Source organism: Caretta caretta, chromosome 5, assembly GCF_965140235.1.
Source record: "Caretta caretta isolate rCarCar2 chromosome 5, rCarCar1.hap1, whole genome shotgun sequence".
Classification (NCBI taxonomy): Eukaryota; Metazoa; Chordata; order Testudines; family Cheloniidae; genus Caretta; species Caretta caretta.
Window position 1 is genome coordinate 103,543,707 of NC_134210.1, and position 23,253 is coordinate 103,566,959.

At 40.4% G+C, this 23,253-nt stretch overlaps 1 protein-coding gene across 1 annotated transcript in view; it reads right to left on the reverse strand.

Annotated features, from left to right (window-relative positions):
- GLIS3 (GLIS family zinc finger 3) overlaps positions 1-23,253 on the reverse strand; it is a 261,503-nt gene that overhangs the window by 33,135 nt on the left and 205,115 nt on the right. Inside the window, exon 8 of the mRNA XM_048850509.2 lies at positions 5,638-5,806. Coding sequence (XP_048706466.2) covers positions 5,638-5,806 — 169 coding nt within the window. The remainder of the gene's footprint in view (positions 1-5,637; positions 5,807-23,253) is intronic.

Genomic DNA, 23,253 nt, shown 5'->3' on the forward strand with positions numbered 1-23,253 from the left:
GCATTTACCTTCCCTCTACCATACAATATTTTGTATACCTTTATCATACCCTCTCTTAATTAAACAGTCAAAATCTTTTCAAATTTGGTGAGCATTAAAAAAAATAAAAACAAAACAATTAGAAAAAATGAATTTTATGGTAGAGATTAGATTTGAATTCCAGTTTTATCCTAACTTTGCTTCCACCACCTGAATTTTAGAGAATTTGGATATGAAAACCTGCCCCCAAACCAATCTTGGTGCTTTGACTTTTGGCATGGAACCAAACTTGCACAAGATGTGTGCATTATTTTTCAATTCCCCTTCCCACAACTGCGAGGCTCAGGTTCACAGGGCTTCGTCAGCTTCTCTACAGCCTCCTTCCCATTTTCCAAAGGAAGAGAAAGTTGAAGAGAAGCCTCTGATTCCTCCACGTTTTCTCCTTCTTATTGTCCATGGGAGTGAAAGGAATGAGAGTCACTATGGCTTCCCTAGAATCCTGAGCCTGCTGCCCAAATGTAAGGGTCGAAGAGGAGTCTCCTTGTCCAGGGAAACCATCACTCAGACAGAGAGAAAAGAGTGTGTAGGAGGGGAGCTTAATGTTGAAACAACGCAGACTTGTGTGCATGTGAATGGGTCAGTAGATTCTACACTGAATGACATACCATTACCTATAATGGGACATTTCACCTTGGGAGATGATGGATGTGAGTATTTCTGCAGCTGGAAAACAAGCGACAGCCTTGTTCTGATATAGCGGTAGAGAAATTTCTGCTGGTGGGTGTGGAATTAGGTAGTAGCAGCCTCCATTTTTTGTTGTTTTTCCTTTAAAATTTTAATTTTTGTAATTGAATATTAAAAGCAAGAACTATGTTAATGCAACATTAAGGTTGAGAAGTTAATTATTCAAAATGCAGAGAATCCAGTAGTTAAGGTTCTCAGGGTAATACTGTAGAACCTCAGAGTTACGAACTGACCAGTCAACCAGACACCTCATTTGGATCCGGAAGTATGCAAGCAAGAAGCACCAGAAACAAAAACAGACAAACAAAAAAAGCAAATACAGTAGAGTACTGTGTTAAATGTGAACTACTAAAAAAATAAAAGGAAAGCTTAAAAAAAAAGATTTGACAAAGTAAAGAAACTGTTTCTGTGCTTGTTTCATTCAAATTAAGATGATTCAAAGCTGATTTTTTCTTCTGCATAGTAATGTTTTGAAGCTGTATTAAGTCAATTTTCAGTTGTAAACTTCTGAAAGAACCATAACGTTTTGTTCAGCGTTACGAACATTTCAGAGTTACGAACAATCTCCATTCCCAAGGTGTTCATAACTCTCAGGCTCCACTGTTAGTGGAGCCACATTGCTCATACAGAATATACAGCACCTCATGTACTACATGGCACAGTGGCAACAAAGTCTGCGGTAAGAAACTCCTAAATTCTTTGGCAATATTAATTTCTTGTATCTCCGTGTATTAATTTATTGTATCTCCGGGAAATATCCTGCATTCTCACCCCTTCCACAACCAAACACACGACTATGACTCGTAATGGGCTGTACAATTTACCAATGATTATTCTCAACCATACTTTGTACACTACGTGCCCAGCTCCAAGGGCCTCAGCAGTTACAACATTGCCTAGGTGGTCCAGGACAGATTATCCTTCCCCTTCCTCATGTGTGCCATGGAAGAGGGTAGGCAGAGGTTGTGGTCTGCTTCCCTAGTTCATCATCTCAGCTCCCCAAGCCCCTTGGCAGCATAGTTGTCCAGCCTGCCCTTCTGCCTCCCCCTTCTCCCTAGCAGCAACCTGGACTTGAGCATTGGCACCAGCCCTCCTCGCTCCTGCCTTGTTCTATAAAACAGTGATGTGAGCATGCACTGTAGTCCAATTAACTTCCCCTTGTGCAGAACGGTCCAGAGCAAGAGACAGCTGCAGGCAGGTCCCAGCAGGCCAGGGAGACAAAGCAAAATGCTGGGCTCTTGGCTGCAGCTAAATAATTAATTTTGTATGCAGAATTCTGTGTTCTCTTGGAAAAAATGGCACATTTCACGCTTGCATAATCACTAAGGCCATGTCTACACTATGGGTGCGACATTGGCTACGGTGCCATAGCTATGCCATTATAACCCTGTAGTGTAGATGCAGATAACAGCAAAGGAAGAGGTTTTTCCATTGCTGTGGGAACTCCACCTCCCTGAGTAACAGTAGCTAGGTTGACCGAAACATTCTTCCATTGACCTAGCTGTGTCTGCACTGGGAGTTATGTCAGCATAGCTGCAGCATGCAGATGTGTCTGTTTTTCATACTCCTGAACAAGATAGTTATGTCAACCTAAATTTTAAGTTTAGACCAGGTTTAAGTCGGTGGGTCCCAGAGTGAGATGGCTGAGGCAGTTCACACTGCTCAGAACCATTATTTCAGGCTCTTTGCACACTCAGACAAGTTTATACTTAGTTCACATTTTCAAGGTTATCGTCACAACCATGAAGGCTTGACATTTAATTTTTTTTAAATGGAAATAGAGATTCTGCAGCAAGGGGTGAATTCTGTGGAAAATTCCATGATGGCAGAATACACAGTGTCTTGGCTATATGTAGTGTTTTGTATTATTTCTCCTGTTAAATATTTGCCTAAATATATATAGGTGCCCTGTGACCAAGTTATCACTGCTGTGGTAATCTTCACTCTCCTGCATTTAAATGCTTCCTCTTAACATTGCATTAATGTAGTTATTGGCACTTCCTCAGTCTTGAATCCAAAGAAGCCCCAAACATAGACGGGGAGTAACTATGAAACAGTTTATGAAAATGTGTATATGGTTAGTGTAAGGGGAAAAAAAGGCTTGTAAGGAAGGAGTGTATCAGACCAGAACTTCATTATTATTCATTATTGTCAGTATCATCATAGTGTCCTGAGGTCCCAAACAGGATCAGGGCCCCAATGAGGTAGGAACTATTTATACACATCACTATTAAAGTGCTGCAACAGTGGTCTCCCAACAGTAATCTTCTCAGAAATGTGCTAATAAGAGGATCTGGACTTGTTTTTTAAACAGTGATTTCAATGCTTGTAATAAATACTGGACTGACCCTGCTAGTGGTCTAGCAACAAAAGGCAGCAGAAACTTCCCAATAGCATTTGCCAATATCCCTCAACTCCGACTGAAAGGAACCACTTCTACAGGGAAGAGGAGTCTATATATCATTCACTCCTTGGCCCTTCTCCTAACAAGGATACTAACAATTAGCAGCAATGATGATTGTATTTATGATGAGGCACCTCCACTAGAAGTGGACTGATACTGCCCCCATACAGCAGATGGTTCTAACCCCTTTCAGCCATGACTGAACTAATTGAACTCAAAGTGGCAACCTAGACATGAAAGACACCTTAGCCCAATCACGCAAGCCATCCCATTCTTCCATCTTCAAGATAAAAGGCAGAGCTGTAGTACTGTTTCCATTATGGGGGAATTAGGTCCATTTATCAGCAACTGAAATCCAGGAATGTTCTTTTGAGGTTTATAATTGGATTTTTTGTGCTTTCCTAATTACTGATATTTCTATTCCTCAAGAAAATTAAACACCTTGCGATACATTAGTGAAATATAGAAGTGTGTATTTTAGTGTGTTGAAAATTATGTAAAATCAGCAAAACTATATTTAAAAATGTCCATAGATATATAGTAAGAATAGAATATTTATATTAAAATTAAAGTGTAATATGTGTACCATTGAATTTATATCAGAAATATGTTTCTATTGAAAAACTATTTACCTAGGTCTCATGTACTATAGTCAGAATTTTGATTTAATATACTAAGTGGAAACCATTAACATCATGCAATATCTGATCAATAATCATTTAGGTAATATTTAAAGATGAAAACTGGATCCCTTTCAGAGGATTTGCTTTTATATCACTGAAATATCTAAAGTAATAGAAACCATAAAGATGGGAGATCTTGTCCCTAACCAGCAATGAATGACTTCTGACTATGACTCATAGACCTTTGCTACTAAATTAGAAGACAAGTCCAGTCATTGCACACTAGTTTCACAATATGGAAGATATCAGCTTCCTGCAAAAATATGAGCTTATTTCAGTCGAGAAAGCAACTTTAGTTTACACCAGAGTTTTCAAAGCGGCAAATGTCAATTAACATGCAAATCAGGGTCCCAGTCCTTCAAGGTGCTGATCTGCTCCTAAGAGGTGCAAAGTGACCTGAACTCTACAAATTCACTGTGCTTGAGGGGCATTTATAAGTTCACTGGAGGCATGCAGCATCTTGCAAGTTCAGCCTGCAAATTTTCATGATTAAATAACTTCCTCCTACTAAACATGCTGAAAACAAATACAAACACATGCAATAGGAGTTCAACCCATATGTATTACACTTCTCAAAAGCAAAGTCAGTCAGCAATAATCAAACTGACAACCTGCCCACTTCAACATGTTGGCAAGTAGGACAAGAATATAAATGCTAGTGAGGCTCTAATAATCATGGCTCCCAAGCCACTTACACAGAGTAACTCAATAATTAGCATTTTCATTCTTATTAAGAAAGCTTCTCCATCTCTCCTCCAACTTCTCTTTTCTCCTTCAATGCAATTTTAAATTGGAGAGACACTATCCTTATTCATAGGCTTGGCAAAATTCCATTATTTTTATTTTTTTGTAATTTCAATCAATAATAGCAATGTTTACTTTAAAGCTTTTTTTTAAGATGATCAGTTTAACTTTTCATGGTTGTGCAGAAATTACAGGATTTAAGCATTTTAAAAATTGTATCTATTTAAATTTTTACAATTGCAGGTAATTATTGGGGGTCAGACAATAATTGTTGACAGTAGACATCGAGATTCAAAAGTTAAAGGTTTCTAATGGTCAAAACACAAATTGTCAGCATCAAATGTCGAAAAACACAAAGTAAATATCCCTAAATCAAACTCTAATAAGTTCTCACACAACATTGTGCATACTTTGCTTCTCTGTAAATTTTGATAATCATTGATGGAAATATATTTTTGTTGGTTTGTGTATGTAAAGTGAAATTGATGTTTATTGACTTTAACCAATGAAAATCTAATCCTTCCAAGCCTACTTATTGTTTATAGTTTTCATATAATGGACTTGTGGATAGGACACTTGACTAGCAGTCTGGAGACCTGAGGTTCTGTTACAGTTCTACCACTGATCTACTGAGTGACCTTGGGCAAGTCACTTCATCCCTGTTTCCCCTCCTACTATTTGTCTTGTTTATTTACAGTATAAGCTCTTCTAGGCAGGGACTGTGCCTTATGATGTGTTAGCACCTAACACAACAGGACTCCAGTCTTGGTTGGAGCCTCTGGGCACTACTATAGTACAAATAATACATTTTTTAAAAAGTAAGAATCTCTCTCAAACTACCAGTGAATATAGCTAAGTAAATTCCAGAGGCACAAGTATATACTCTGAGATTTACTTAGAATAGTGGTCACTTACTCTACATTTGTGCACTAACACAAAATATATGTTGAAGTATCATCATAATCTGGCTGTGCTGTTAACAACATTCTAAACAAACAAGAGTAACAATAAAACTACTACTAAACTTAGTAATGTTCAGAGTCAATTGCTTCTCATTTTTAAAATGAATAAAGATAGTCTTACCTCTCAGTGCTGGAGTCGACAGCTGAGAGAGGAGGTAACTGAGATGGTGGGTTGCAGGGACTACCCTGTACATTATGCCCTGGAGAAGGGTGACTGACAGGATGTGATGGTGGACCACCCCCAGCAGCTGTTCCACTCCGACTTGAATGAGTACTGGAGAACATTGTAGCTGAAATCAGAGGGAGAGCAATATTCAGTATCATGGTAGGCACAACATGATTTCAATGATCAGTCAGTACTACCAGATAAGTGATCACCCTTTCTATGAATCATAAAATCATAGAATATCAGGGTTGGAAGGGACCTCAGGAGGTCATCTAGTCCAACCCCCTGCTCAAAAGCAGGACCCATACCCAATTAAATCATCCCAGCCAGGGCTTTGTCAAGCCTGACCTTAAAAACTTCTAAGGAAGGAGATTCCACCACCTCCCTAGGCAACGCATTCCAGTGTTTCACCACCCTCCTAGTGAAAAAGTTTTTCCTAATATCCAACCTAAACCTCCCCCACTGCAACTTGAGACCATTACTCCTTGTCCTGTCCTCTTCCACCACTGAGAATAGTCTAGAATCCTCTCTGGAACTACCTCTCAGGTAGTTGAAAGCAGCTATCAAATCCCCCCTCATTCTTCTCTTCTGCAGACTAAACAATCCCAGTTCCCTCAGCCTCTCCTCATAAGTCATGTGTTCCAGACCCCTAATCATTTTTGTTGCCCTTCGCTGGACTCTCTCCAATTTATCCACATCCTTCTTGTAGTGTGGGGCCCAAAACTGGACACAGTACTCCAGATGAGGCCTCACCAATGTCGCATAGAGGGGGACGATCACGTCCCTCGATCTGCTCACTATGCCCCTACTTATACGTCCCAAAATGCCATTGGCCTTCTTGGTAACAAGGGCACACTGCTGGCTCATATCCAGCTTCTCGTCCACTGTCACCCCTAGGTCCTTTTCCGCAGAACTGCTGCCTAGCCATTCGGTCCCTAGTCTGTAGCTGTGCATTGGGTTCTTCCGTCCTAAGTGCAGGACCCTGCACTTATCCTTATTGAACCTCATCAGATTTCTTTTGGCCCAATCCTCCAATTTGTCTAGGTCCCTCTGTATCCTATCCCTGCCCTCCAGCATATCTAACACTCCTCCCAGTTTAGTATCATCTGCAAATTTACTGAGAGTGCAATCCACACCATCCTCCAGATCATTTATGAAGATATTGAACAAAACCGGCCCCAGGACCGACCCCTGGGGCACTCCACTTGACACCGGCTGCCAACTAGACATGGAGCCATTGATCATTACCCGTTGAGCCCGACAATCTAGCCAACTTTCTACCCACCTTATAGTGCATTCATCCAGCCCATACTTCCTTAACTTGCTGACAAGAATACTGTGGGAGACCGTGTCAAAAGCTTTGCTAAAGTCAAGAAACAATACATCCACTGCTTTCCCTTCATCCACAGAACCAGTAATCTCATCATAGAAGGCGATTAGATTAGTCAGGCATGACCTTCCCTTGGTGAATCCATGCTGACTGTTCCTGATCACTTTCCTCTCGTGTAAGAGCTTCAGGATTGATTCCTTGAGGACCTACTCCATGATTTTTCTGGGATCTGAGGTGAGGCTAACTGGCCTGTAGTTCCCAGGATCCTCCTTCTTCCCTTTTTTAAAGATGGGCACTACATTAGCCTTTTTCCAATCATCCGGGACTTCCCCCGATCCCCATGAGTTTTCAAAGATAATGGCCAATGGCTCTGCAATCACAGCCGCCAACACTTTTAGCACTCTCGGATGCAATGCATCCGGCCCCATGGACTTGTGCACGTCCAGCTTTTCTAAATAGTCCCTAACCACGTCTTTCTCCACAGAGGGCTGGCCACCTACTCCCCATTCTGTGTTGCCCAGCACAGCAGTCTGGGAGCTAACCTTGTTCGTGAAGACAGAGGCAAAAAGAGCATTGAGTACATTAGCTTTTTCCACATCCTCTGTCACTAGGTTGCCTCCCTCATTCAGTAAGGGTCCCACACTTTCCTTGGCTTTCTTCTTGTTGCCAACATACCTGAAGAAATCCTTCTTGTTACTCTTAACATCTCTTGCTAGCTGCAGCTCCAGGTGCGATTTGGCCCTCCTGATTTCATTCCTACATGCCCGAGCAACATTTTTATACTCTTCCCTGGTCATTTGTCCAATCTTCCACTTCTTGTAAGCTTCTTTTTTATGTTTAAGGTCCGCAAGGATTTCACTGTTAAGCCAAGCTGGTCGCCTGCCATATTTACTATTCTTTCGACACATCGGGATGGTTTGTCCCTGTACCCTCAATAAGGATTCTTTGAAATAGAGCCAGCTCTCCTAGACTCCTTTCCCCCTCATGTTATTCCCCCAGGGGATCCTACTCATCAGTTCCCTGAGGGAGTCAAAGTCTGCTTTCCTGAAGTCCAGGATCTGTATTCTGCTGCTTACCTTTCTTCCCTGTGTCAGGATCCTGAACTCAACCAACTCATGGTCACAGCCTCCCAGATTCCCATCCACTTTTGCTTCACCTACTAATTCTTCCCGGTTTGTGAGCAGCAGGTCAAGAAAAGCTCTCCCCCTAGTTGGCTCCTCCAGCACTTGCACCAGGAAATTGTTCCCTACATTTTCCAAAAAATTCCTAGATTGTCTGTGCACCGCTGTAGTGCTCTCCCAGCAGATACCAGGATGATTAAAGTCACCCATGAGAACCAGGGCATGTGATCTAGTAGCTTCTGCGAGTTGCCGGAAGAAAGCCTCATCCACCTCATCCCCCTGGTCCGGTGGTCTATAGCAGACTCCCACCACTACATCACTCTTGTTGCTCACACTTCTAAACTTAATCCAGAGACACTCAGGTTTTTCTGCAGTTTCATACCGGAGCTCTGAGCAGTCATACTGCTCCCTTACATACAGTGCTACTCCCCCACCTTTTCTGCCCTGCCTGTCCTTCCTGAACAGTTTATAACCATCCATGACAGTACTCCAGTCATGTGAGTTATCCCACCAAGTCTCTGTTATTCCAATCACGTCATAATTCCTTGACGTCACCAGGACCTCCAGTTCTCCCTGCTTGTTTCCAAGGCTTTGTGCATTCGTATATAAGCACTTGAGATAACCTGCTGATCGCCCCTCATTCTCAGTATGAGGCAGGAGCCCTCCCCTCACAGACATTCCTGCCTGTGCTTCCTCCCGGTATCCCGCTTTCCCACTTACCTCAGGGCTTTGGTCTCCTTCCCCCGGTGAACCTAGTTTAAAGCTCTCCTCACTAGGTTAGTCAGCCTGCTCGCAAAGATGCTCTTCCCTCTCTTCGTAAGGTGGAGCCCGTCTCTGCCCAGCACTCCTCCTTCATGGAACACCATCCCATGGTCAAAGAATCCAAAGCCTTCTCTCCGACACCACCTGCGTAGCCATTCGTTGACTTCCACTATTCGACGGTCCCTACCCAGGCCTTTTCCTTCCACGGGGAGGATGGACGAGACCACCACCTGCGCCTCAAACTCCTTTATCCTTCTTTCCAGAGCCACGTAGTCCGCAGTGATCCGCTCAAGGTCATTCTTGGCAGTATCATTGGTGCACACGTGGAGAAGCAGGAAGGGGTAGCGATCCGAGGGCTTGATGAGTCTCGGCAGTCTCTCTGTCACATCGCGAATCTTAGCCCCCGGCAAGCAGCAGACTTCTCGGTTTTCCCAGTCAGGGCGGCAGATAGATGACTCAGTCCCCCGGAGTAGAAAGTCCCCGACCACCACCACCCGCCTCCTTCTCTTGGGAGTGGTGGTCGTGGAACCCCCCATCTCAGGACAGCGCATCTCATGCCTTCCAACCAGCGGAGTCTCCTTCTGCTTTCTCCCCCCAGACATAGACATAGAATGATTTAATGCTAATTCTTAGAAACCAACTTTTTTTCAAATCTTGCTTTCTGTTTGAAAAAATGTTACTGGTCCATAAAAAACAACCCAAATTATGTTATAATGAAAGAAACACTGATTGAGTTTTGAAAATATGCATGTGATTGGACAGTTCACAATGGACAATTGTCTAAAATCAAAAAGGACAACACTATGGACCCAGTCCTGGGAGTTTTGCTTGAAAAAATACTGCAAATCTGGAGTCTATCATTGTTTCATATTGCAGAACAAGTTGTAAAGCTATAAAGCATAGTTCTTAGAGCTGATCTAAAAACTGATATAAAATATCACAATTAAAAACAAATGTTTACTACTTTTTGAAAATTTGAATACTTTCATAATTTTTCAACAAATAAAAAAAACTAGTCACATGCTGAATGATTAACTTAAAATCATTATAGAAATTCCTCCCTTCATGCTAATGAGATGACCTAAAGATCAGTAGCTTCATTTTCAGAGATGCTATAAATGAGGACGCCAGCATTTAGCAACTGTGTGAGGACTGTAGACAATCCTTGTTGTCTTGCAAATTGTCTCAGAGGCAAAGAGTTTCCTTTCAAATGTAAAGCACAGATGTTTTTACTTTTGGCAAAGCAAAGAAACAGTAAACAGGGAGAGGGACACATTAACTTGGTCCCTGACGAACTTAGGTGCTTTTTACTGACATCCGTGTCACGTCATGCAGTTGATTTTGAGTGAAAACATAGATACTTAATCTTCATCAAAAAAGATAAAGAACAAAAAGTGTATGGCTTAGCTAAACAAAAAGGAGAGGTAAGTCTTCCAAGTTTCTGAGCAGAGGAATTGTGTAGGATAACACAAGATATATGACAGAGAAATTAGATGAAATTAAGAATATTAAAATGTAGGCTGCATATTAAGAAAAACTACCTAAAGGTGAGATCAATTAAACTGGAGAATAGTTTCCAAGGGAACTGATAGAAGCCACATTGCTTGGGACAAAGCTAAATTGGAGAAAGTACTGTAGGGAACAAGCATGCACTGACAGGCATCACAGAGTGACCTAAGAGGTCTTTTCCATCTCCAACATCTATGTTTCTATTTAGAGACCTTAATCTGCTGACAAAGAAAAAAATCTGCTTGTTTTCATCTGAGTAATGTAGGGATGTATAATGTCCCCTTAGCACACATATAAAGAGCTCCCATAACTGTTAGTGTGCCAAATTCTGCTTTTGGATGTACACATACACAACTCTTATCAATTAACAATTAGCCATTGACATATAGATGGACCAAGTCCTGACCCACACACGTGCAGATGTTGACAAGTAAGTTCTATGTTCCCCTCTGGAGCTTTCCACAGATCTGGTCTTTCTCTCTCTCTCTCTGTCCTTCCCTATTTATTGCAATAGTGGTGTTTTCTTTGCCCTAAATGGGTTCTGCATTCCACCCCTGCTCTGTCTTCCCTGTTTCTTGATCGTCCAAAAGGAATCCACCCCTTCTTTCCCCACACAGAGTAAGGGAAGCCTGCTGAATACAGAGCCCTTCGCTAATCTCAGCTGTCAATGTCTGGGTGCAGTGGAGTTATGGACTCCAAAAGTGGGCAGAAGAAGGGCTTGGTTGGCTTTATGGATGCTATGGAGCACTGTTTCCATCAGCATCCATGGAAGACAGCAGCCTCCAAGTCATGCCATGTTATGTCACACAGCCTCGACAGCCTCAATGCTACAGGAAAGCTGGGGGCCAGCATTTGGAGCTATGATTTCAGATGCATATCAATAGGAAGATATTTACGTGCATTTCTAGAGCACTCATGGCTGTAGTATCTACACGTATGTCTACACAGCAGCTGGGTGGTGTATTCCCAGGTTGGGTAGACATACAGTACAACTCCGTCTGAGGTCCTAGATATGTACTCGGATGGTTATTCCAAGCTAACACCCATGCCACCACAGCCATGCTGCTATTTTTAGCGTGCTAGCTTGATCAGAGCTAGTGCAACTATGTCTACATGAGCTATGAATTACACCTTTCAGCTCTTGTGTAGACGTACCCTTAGATCTGAATCTCTAATTTTTCAATATACTGTACAGTATGATAGTAACTTCCAAATTACTTGGAGGGTCCTTAGCATCATTATTTGAGAAAGCAAATCTTTCTGCTGTCAGTTTCTCTTAAGTAATTGCCTTTTGCTGCCTGATCTAAGTTAAGCACATAGTTTGAATAGCATGAAACCTAGTAAACATCTGTGACAACAAACATTCTTCTTATCTCCAATTTACCATAAGCTAGATCTGCATAGAAACATTATGAAAAAGGGCTTTTTTTAACAAAGCGTTCCTCGGTAAAAAAGTATTTTCCTGTTTCTTCAATAAATATGAAACTCAATAGTTTGTATAATACTCCAACATAAATAAAACCCATCAAAAGAAATTCCCAGGAATAAATGTCATGAAAAAGCTGTTGTTCCGCCATGATCCTTAAGAAGCTCAGGTTACGGCATAGTTTCAGATAGATAGTCTTTTGGACTTGAATGTGAACCTAAGATTGAGTTACACCTTTTTAGGTCATCTAATTTTGATAATTATATAGGAAAAATTCAAGCTGCCATTTTCGAGGTCTCATCACAGAAGGATTTACCAACACAAAGATTATCCAACAGGCATCTCTCTTCCTACAGATTTTCTCTGTGTGGAGCTGCATTCTTATGCATTCTATTGACATGCAATAAAAATGAAGTGGATGGAGGGAAAAAGAAACTTGATTCACAAGTAAGAAAAAAGAGAAATAGCATTTTAAAATATTAAAGAATTTATACTTTAAAAAATTCAATTTCTTCTCTTAATGGAGCAAGAACCCTGTAATTTAAAGAAACATGTTTAAAATGCAGAATTACCACCTTTCTTCTCACAAACTACCAACTATGGTGTAATTTATTACCATGGATTTATTACTGTCAAATCAGTGTTCTGTCAATCTATTTCTGCCCCCAAAATGTCTCTCCTCCTACCCATGCCCACAAAGATTTTGAGGCAGGGTTGAAAATACTTTCCACTTAGAAAAGACAGCATAAGCCTTTTGTTTGTGGTTCAGCTTCAATTAAAGTTGCATATTTGCTAGCATGTTTTTTATTTTTAAATCACTGTATTTAACATTCGATTTGTATATGGAATAATTATATCATCCTTGTGAACAGGATATTTGGCATCAGAAGAGAAAAACAGACATGCCCACCTGGCTGCATTCAGGCCATGTTTCTCCCTTCCCCATGCCTATCTCCCTCCTTTCAGCTCCCCCTTTTGTGTTTCCATGTTCAAAGGCCCAAATCCTCCTCAAAGGTATTTAGATGCCTAATTCCCATTTTATTTCAGTGGGAATTAGGTGCCTAAATATGTTTGAAGACCTGGATCAAAGTCCTTTACAAACATTAATCTTCACAACCTGGGAGTTCGGAGATAATGATACTTACTAACCTTTTTACAGCTAGGGAAACTAGGCAGAGAGCTTAAGTAACTTTTCCAAAGCCACAGAGGAAGTCATTGGCAGAAGTGGAGTGAGAACTCAGGGCTTCCAAAAACCACTAGACAATATCAAGGAAATCAAATAACAGCTAGCAATAATGAACTGAGATTTACAAACCTAGCTTTCTGAGACTTTTTTGCTTTATTCTGACGCTTGTGCCTGGCATTTCTTCACTAAAGATCTTAACACTCACCAGAAATTTGCAGGCAGTCCACAAGCTGAAAATGAAGCCATACCTCCTTCTTTATTAATGATACTCCAGATCACCTGACCTGATGATCTAGCACATTTTAATATTTGGCTCTGAGGTAGCAGCCCGCTGCAGAGTGTTAACTCTATCTTCACCTTGGAGGTGTGGAAAGAGATAAAATGGCAGAAACTCTTCCCAACACCATAGAAAAGCCAACTTGATGTTTCAGTGTGTTACAGCAAGTTACTGGAGAAGGATGCTAGTTGCCAAAAAAGGTCCCCAGGGTTTGAAACCTAGGGCAGGACGCAGCCTTCAGATTCTGAGCATCAGCCTGAGCCTGAAGTCTATACTGCTATTTGTAATGCCATACTGAGAGCCCAAGTCTGTAGACGTGGGCTCTGAGACTTGCTGCCATGGGTTTCTGCTTTCCGTGTACACATAATATGAGTAGCAAAATAAAATCTGTCCAGTACGTACTGCAATAACTATGAGCCTGCTGTGATACAATATGTAATATGTCAGGGACGTCTGAGGAGAGGTTAAAGTTCACTGTCTAGACCCTTCAGTGTTAGCAAAGGGTCACAGCTGGTTTGTTGGCTGGCAGGCATTTGTTAAGTCCACAGTACTTTCTGATATTGCCAGTGATTGGCAGCTGGAACAATTGATTAAGCACAGCAGTTGAACATATTGGAAATTCTTATTACTTTTGTGATTAAGAGATGGTGAAATCCCCAAAGCAATAAAGTTTGTGATCTGGATTAAAACCTGAGGTTCTTGCTTCAACTGAAGGTCATTATATCATATCCTTGCCTGACTCTTACTTGTTCAGTAGATTGTAGTTTCTTTTCACTTAGGTTTTCTCTTAGCATAAAGAAGGGAAATAGAAATAACACAGTTGTCACTTGTTACTTTGCAATGGTAATGCTAATTCACCAATACACATAAGCTTTCCTTCTCTCAGAAGCTGAATGAAAATCATTACCATAAAAAGAAAAGGAGGACTTGTGGCACCTTAGAGACTAACAAATTTATTTGAGCATAAGCTTTTGTGAGCTACAGCTCACTTCATCGGATGCATGCATGCAATTCACATAGCACCAGCAAACTGCATCCAAGTGGAAATAGCTACCTTAAAGCTACACTAAGAACTAAACTTCTAAAATTCAAAACTAAAGCTGGGGAAGTAAGGGACAAATCTGCAGGAAATGTCTGCATTCTGCATAAAATATGTAAGATATTAAAGTTAGTGAGTCCTTGTAAAGTATATGTACAAAATGGGCCTGATCCTGACAATAAAGTTCATTTAATGAGAACCTTAGGTGTTTGACAAATTCAGAACTGGACCTCAAAAAATGTTATTCGACGCCAAGGATAAGGGTCAAATGTAGTATTAGGCCCAAATTTTCTGTAAACATTTAAGCACATGCCTAATTTTATACCCAGGAGTAGTGCACTGACTTTAAACGGAATACTCACCTGCTTAAATATAAGCACAATCATAAGTGTTTGCACGATCCTGGCCTTACCAGAATATTTCAGCTAGATCACACTAAATAGTAACAATAGTAAACAATCCTGATTTGTGAATATATAGCAATGAATAAACACAGCAAGTTTGGTTTTGCTACCATTAATGGCTCACATTATTCATAATTTGAAAGTATTTGGACAACTGCAGGGTATTCATGAAAATGTTTGTGAATATGAAATATTAGCAGGAATTCTTGACTATTGTAATCTCCTAATTCCCAACTTTGACAAATCCCATTTTGCCCCACGTTAAACCCATTCAAAATGCCGCCCATGAAAAGCTTCAGAACAGAAAAGAATGAAATGTCATATTTGAAGAGGTAAAGATGATGTTGAATTTGGCAGGCCCTGGATGTGACCCACCTTTTTGTTCTCTCCTGTAATGCCTCTAGGGTTGGTTAAGTGTGCTCCATTCCCTGCCTCTTCAATAGTAGGTCACAAAAGATAGCAGGTCCTACAAACACAGTGTTTCTTCTTGACTGTAATTAAAAGGTAACAACTGACTTGTTGCCCTGACTACATCACCCCTATCTTTTCATCCCTCTGCTGGCTCCCCCCTTTCCATTGCACAAACACAAACTACTTGTATTCACTTTGATAGCCCTTCACGGCTTAACCACACCACACTTGCCATCTTTTAATTGGCATTGAGCTATTGCTCCCACCTCTGCTATGCCAACATGTCAGCCTTTATCACTCAGAAGGCCAGTTTTCCTACCAACACCTTCATGCTTTCTCCCATATTGCCTTTTATCCACAAAGTCACTATATTGATTTCCTTCTAACTCCTCCTTTGTCATGATGATTAGGCCGCTGATGTGCTGTGACAGCTGTGTATGCTTATAATAATAATTGTCTCAGAGTTACCTAGTGCTCCCCTTACCTGTGTGTTGTATCCACCAGTTGCCTCATATGCCTATTAGCTGTTTGTGGCATCTGTTTGTTATATGTGTGTACAGCATCTAGCACAATGACCCCTGATTGGAGCACCCAGGCACTCTACATTTCAAATAATAATAATAAACCAACACTGAAGCACATGTGTAACATTACTCACATGTATAAGCTAAACAATGTTAGGAACCATTAAGAAAGGGATAGGTAAGAAGACAGAAAATATCATAATGCCATTATATAAATCCATGGTACACTCAGACCTTGAATACTGTGTACAGTTCTAGTCACCCCATTTCAAAAAAGATGTATTAGAATTGGAAAAGGTACAGAGAAGGGCAACAGAAATTATTAGAGATTGGAACCACTTCCATGTGAGGAGAGACTAAAAACACTGGGACTTTTCAGCTTAGAAAAGAGATGACTAATAGGCAGGGCCGTCCCTATGGAGGTGCGGGGCCTAGGGAGCAAATGACGAATCCGTCACTTCCAGGACCGACTGTGCCTGAGGCCAGCCAGTTGCACCAGCGGCCCATGGGACCCCCCAAAGTGCAGGGCCCAGAGCAGTCACCCCAATTCACCGTACTGAGGGGATGGCTCTGGTAATAGGGGATATGATAGAAATCTATAAAATCATGAATGGTGTGGAGAAAGTGAATAAGGAAGAGTTGTTTACTCCTTCACATAACACAAGAACCAGTGGTCACCCCATGAAATTAACAGGCAACAGGTTTAAAACAAACAAAAGGAAGTATTTCTTCACACAACACGCAGTCAACCTGTGGAACTCATTGCCAGGGATGTTGTGAAGGCCAAGACTATAACCGGGTTCAAAAAAGAACTAGATAAATTCATGGTGGATGGGTCCATCAATAGCTATTTGCCAGGATGGGCTGGGACGCAACCACAAGCTCAAGGTGTTCCTAAGCCTCTAACAGCCAGAAGCTGGGACTGGATGACAAGGAATGGATCACTCAATAATTGCTGTATTCTTTTCATTTCCTCTGAAGAATCTGGCATTGGTCACTGTTCAAAGACAGGATACTGGGCTAGATGGACCATTGGTCTGACCCAGTATGGCCATTCTTACGTTCCTAAGTTAAGCATGTATGAAAGTATTTGTAGGATTGGGCCCTATGATATTACTTAGAACAGTGGTTCACAACACTGTCTTCAGGGCAATGTTGCAAAAATATTCTGCAGAATCTAAAAACTCTTATTACAACAATTCTGTCTTTCCGGTGCAAAGAAAAACTTGCAAATGTGAACAGCTGCAGTAATTAGCTTGCTTCATTTTAGAGCATTGGAGAATGTGCAATTCATGACATTTTCAGAGAGAATTTATAAATTATACATTTTGGTTTATTTTAAAATGTGAAACTGTTGAATTTTTGCCGCATATGGCACAATAAACTTAAAAACTTAAAAAATATTCTATATTACAGCATTTAGGATTTTTTAGCATAAGAAATTCTAGGAGATGGGGCACAAAATATTTTAAGATATAGGGATGTAGTAGAAAATACATCATTTATAAATTCTGACTGAAAATTTCATGATACTATAATACTGAATAAACCAGAATGGACTAGGATTTTTTTAAATGACAACATAGGGCTAGATCCGTAAAGGGGTACTTACACTGAGCATTGCAACATCTAAGATGTAGGCACTCTGCTGCCCACCTGATTCCATAGCTGCAATTTAGGCACCCAGGTTCCTTATACAATGTGTGGGGAGAGCTAGGAACCTAAGAATGGGATTCACAAAAGCCAGTAAGCTGAGTGGGGAGCTGGCTAAGCTAGCCAGTAGGAAATGCAGAAGAAAGTGGTGGAGCCTAAGCCCTGCTTCTCAAAGGGAATTAGGTGCCTAACTCTGATCCAGAAGGAGATGCCTCCCTCCACCTGTGATTCTCAACCATGAATACTCTCCTGGAGTTAGGTGCTTAAGCTGGGCCAGCCCTTTGTCACAAAAAAATTGTAAAAAAAAAAAAAAAATGAGGAGGAGATAGTGATGGTGCCACCCTTATGCCCAAAAACCCAGTGTGCTCACCTAGTATGTGGGAAACCCAGGTTCAAATCCCTACTCTGCCTGATTCAGAGCAAGAATTTGAACCCAGGTCTCTAACCTCACAGGTGAGTGCCCGCACCACTAGGGTGGGTCTCTCTCAGTCTCTCCTGTTGAAGCTGTTCTACTTTGTATAAAATACTTACATACTCATTAGAGCAGGGACTGGAACCTGGGTCTCCCAGATGCATACCCTAACCACGGGGTTATAGGCTGAGTCTCACTCTCACTCTGGTCCAAGGAATATTTAAGTAACACTTCTGCAAATACATATGCACATGCCTAAATTTACACCTATGAGTAGTCCCATCAACCTCAATGGAACTACTCACATGAGTAAAGTTTTGGACTTGCTTAAGTGTTTGCAGGCTCAGGCCCTCAATTATTCTGAGTCAAAGTCTACTCTGCCTTGCACCAGTGCAACACAGATCAGAATTTAGACCAAGAATTAAATATATACCTAGTGGTGAGGTTAGTCCTAACCATGCAATTCATATAGAAAACAGTAAAAATAACAAGTTTTTCTAAAATCTAGAAGGTTTATAAAAATACAATAAATCTTTACATTTTAATAATTTCTCAAATATTATAGCTTATGAAAAAACATTGTTATAATTATATATTTTATACTATTGTTATTATAACTGTTTTTCTAATCTATAATGCTAATTTTATTTTTTGGATCTGTTTTCACCTTTTTTTGATAATAAAAGATCCATAAGTGTACTCCACTGTATTATTAGGATGATTATTCTATATTTAAACTTCTTATATCACAAGTCAGAATAGGTTTCATTTTAGGCCTTGATACTGCAAATTTTTATGCATGTGCCTAACTGTAAGTATGAGTAATTTCAGTGAAATCAAAGGGACCACACACACTTAAAGTTAAACACACATTTGTACATGTTTGCTGAATCAGGCTCTTCAAAGGAAAGGGCTTTTCTACACAAAAACATAGTGCACAGCAAGCTGAGGTGTGTGCTATGAAACTTTTAGTGCACGGTAGCAGGGTCCACATGGCCAGTAGTGCATGGAAAACTAGTGCACTGTAGATTCATACAATGGCTTCCCTTGCACTAAGTGTCTATAGAGACAAGCCCTAAGTCACTTTTATGCATGATTATACTTTAAGCCATAAAAATGTGCTAGTCTCAAAGTTTTTCATTTTTGCCATTTCTTAAAAGAAAGAAAAAAATAAAAGAAATGGTCTTGTACAGTTTTCTGAATTAAAAAAAAGACTAATGACTTTACTCGTGCACTACGATGAACCACAAAACTACAGTGGTTTTTTTAAATAAAAAATCCTTTTATCCCATTTTCTAAAGCTAATTAAATGTAGGGCTACTTAGGACCTTTAAATATGCAGGTTAGCTTTACAATTCACGTCTAAATTAATGTTTAGTGGACTAATGGCCTGATTTTCAGAGGTGCTAAGCACCTGAAATCACTGAGAGCTATGGATACCCAGCTCCTCTGAAAGCTAGCTCAGAGCTTTAAAGGGACACCCTCAACATGGAGTTTTTAAATTGACTTATTTGAAATGATTCCAGTTTCTGACAAAAAACCCTTTAAATATTACATTCTGAATGTAATATTAAAACATATAAGTGTTTTTTCTGCTCCTTCTGTTGATGGTTATAAATATCTTTTCAGAATGGAAGAAATTGTATATACAGGAGAAAAGTGAAAATGGCTACATACATCGTGCTTTCAAATGCACAAAGTAAACTGGGAAAAATAGAGAAAAAATATATTTCCACTCATTTCTTTCAGTTATAGTTTTCTAAGGCAATACTTGTAACTTGAGCAAGTTCCAAAGAGAAGTGTGATTTTTCAAGTTGACAGTATCCCTTCAAGTATATATTTTGTGCATCCCTTAGACGAAAAATAATTTAAAAAATTTCTTGCTTTTAAATATGTATAAACTATTAAAATATCTCCAATTGGTAAAAAGTTTGATGAAGGCCACTGGTAACAGAGACATCTGCTCATGTCTATAATCGGAAAACAGCACAGTCACAGTTCAGGTGATAGGTCCTGTGTAACAGTTTACAGTAAAAGTGAGTATCATCTATTTTCTGCTTCAGATTGTGTCGACCCTTTTTCTCCTCAACTTGAGTGTGGGATCATTTTTGCTGCTTCCATTTGTCAACTGGAACAGTCGCTTCTCTAGGACACCACAGCCAACTTTATAATGCTTTTCCATTCTCTGCAGCATGAATAATTTTAATATTGCCATTCCCTAAAAATCCAGTCTCTCCTTTATTATTTCACTTTTTCATTATCCAGTAGCCCAGATAAGTAGTTAATGAAATAATTTCTTCCAAATGGATTGGGGGGTTGTCAGAATGAAATGACATGGCTTTGTCTATCCCTGACATAAAATCCCCAGCTAATTGATGGGAAACAATACTACCTGTCTTCTGTGCACCAAGAAAAAAGCAAATAAATGTGTCAACTGATTGATAGATGCAGCAATAAATAAATAAATGCGTTAGAGAAACCAGTCTATTAACTAATGAGAAATTACAGCTCATAAAAGCATGATGATTAACTCTTAGTTTACAAGAATTGCTGTTCAGTAGGAAGCAGAGACAAATAGTGAGAAATGAAAAATTACCGATTTCCTCCAGGAATCCAAACAGTCATGCAATATTGCCAACCCCAAGCAAAAATCATGAATCAGACTGTAAAATATCAAGAAATAGGATTGGAAATCAAGCTATTAAAATACATTTATTTTCTTCACTACCCTCTATTTTTTTTTAAAGCCTTAAGGGAGAAGCTACCTGCCCCAAAAGATCTCAGGTTCAAAATTCAAACTTAAATGCACACACAGAAAAATTGCCAGCTTGCAGGGGACTCCACTTTACCGCTCAATCTGGTTTAGCATTGACTCATTACTTATCCTTTTACTTTCTCCCCTCCTGACTCCCTCCACAGTCCCAAGTCCCCTAACTGCTCTCCATTCCCCCCCTCATGTTCTTCTATCCCTCATACAAATCTCTTCCCCTATTCCCCATCCACCTCGTCAGTCTCCTCTCATATTTCGCACATCCCTGTTCCTCTTGTGATTATTTCCTGCATCTAGATTCTCATCTCCCTCCTCTTCACTCTACATTACCATCCTGCACCTACGCTCTCCTCTCTTGCCTCCTCACAATCTCCCCAGTCTGCCCCTGGCTCCTCACATCCACACCCTCTCAGCCCACTCCCTGACCCTCAGATCCTCTACCACTTCTCTTCCCTGCCTCCCAAACAGAATCATAGGGTTGGAAGGGACCTCGAGAGGTCTTCTAGTCCAGTCTCCTGCACTCAAGGATAAATATTATCTAGACCATCGCTGACAGGTGTTTGTCTAACCTGCTCTTAAAAATCTCCAGTGATGGAGATTCCACAAACTCCCTAGGCAATTTATTTCAGTGCTTAACCACCCTGGCAGTTAGGAAGTTTTCCCTAATGTCCAACCTAAACCTCCCTTGCTGCAATTTAAGCCCTCTGCTTCTTGTCCTACCCTCAGAGGTTAGAGAGAGCAATGTTTCTCCTTCCTCCTTGTAACAACTTTGTACATACTTGAAAACTGTTATCATGTCTCCTCTCAATCTTCTCTTCTCCAGACTAACCAACCCAATTTTTTCAAGCTTCCCACATAGGTCATGTTTTCCAGACCTTTAATCATTTTTGTTGCTCTTCTCTGGGACTTTCTCCAATTTGTCCACATCTTTCCTGAAATGTGGCACCCAGAACTGGACACAATACTACAGTTGAGGCCTAATCAGTGCAAAGTAGAGTGGAAGAATTACTTCTCAGGCCTTGCTTACCACACTTCTGCTAATACAACCTAGAATGATGTTTGCTTTTTTTGCAACAGTGTTATACTCTTGATTCATATTTAGCTTCTGATTTACTATGACTCCCAGGTACGTTTCTGTAATACTCCTTCTGAGGCAGTCGTTTCCCATTTTGTATTTTGTATGTGTGCAACTGATTGTTCCTTCCTAAGTGGAGTACTTTGCATTTGTCCTTACTGAATTTCATCCTATTTACTTCAGACCATTTCTCCAGTTTGTCCAGATTATTTTGAATTTTAATCCTATCCTCCAGAGCACTTGCAACCCCTCCCAGATTGGTATCATCTGCAAACTTTACAAGTGTACTCTCTATGCCATTATCTAAATCACTGATGAAGATATTGAACAGAGCTGGACCCAGGACTGATCCCTGCGGGACCCCACTTGATATGCCCTTCAAACTTGCCTGTGAACCACTGATAAGTACTCTCTGGGAATGGTTTTCCAACCAGTTATGCACGCACCTTATAGTAGCTCCATCAAGTTTATATTTCCTTAGCTTGTTTATGAGAAGGTCATGAGAAACAATATCAAAAGCCTTACTGAAGTCAAGATCTCCCACATCTACCACTTCCCCCCATCCATAAGACTTATTACACTGTCAAAGATAGCTATTACGTTGGTTTTATACTATTGGTTCTTGACAAATCCGTGAAGACTGTTACTTATCTTATTATCTTCTAAGTGTCTGCAAATTGATTACTTAATTATTTGCTCCATAATTTTTCCACGCACCGAAGTTAAACTGACTGGTCTGTAGTTCCCAGGTTGTCCTTATTCCACTTTTTATAGATGGGAAGTATATTTTCCCTTTTCCAGTCCTCTGGAATCTCACCTGTCTTTCATGATTTTTCGAAGATAATTGCTAATGGCTCAGCTATCTCCTCAGTCAGCTCCTTGAGTATTCTAGGATGTATTTAATTGGCCCTGGTGACTTGAAGAAATCTAACTTGTCTAAGTAATTTTTAACTTGTTATTTTCCTATTTTAGCCTCTGATCCTACCTCATTTTCACTGGCATTCATTAAGTGATATGTCCAACTGCTACTAAACTTTTTGGTGAAAACTGGAACAAAAAAGTCATTTAGCACTTCTGCCATTTCCACATTTTTCTGTTATTGTCCCCCCCCCCCCCCCGGCCAAATTAAGTAATGGACATACCCTGTCCTTGGTCTTTCTCTTGCTTCTAATGTATCCCTCCATCCCCCTCACAGTTTCCCAGTGACAGAGTAGAGTGGGTGGCCATATTGCCTCCCCACAGCCTGGATTCAATCATATTGGAAACACTGGGGCACTTTAACTTTCTTTTTTAACTTTTTGGCAGCCCTTCTTATACATGCAGATACTGTAGGGGAAAGGCAGTCATCTTGATTAAGAACAACCTGTGCCTTCAGTGCTATTGACAATAAAGGAAGATGGCAGCCACTGACAATAGGGGCAAAAATTTATGATGAGAAAGCAGCAGAGGATCATAAAAAGCTAAAACCCTCATCCTGAATAGCAAAAAAAAAACCCTTGATAAAAATCACAAGATTTGGCAACACTAAGTTTCTTGCCTAGCAGCTTTCCTCCTGAGCTTCCAGTTTCTGCACTGGGGCCTGATCTAAAGTCTGTTGATACCAGTGGCCTTTGGATCAGGCCTTAGTGGCCCAGTTGCATTTCAAACTTGTATTTCAGCATAAAACCAATGC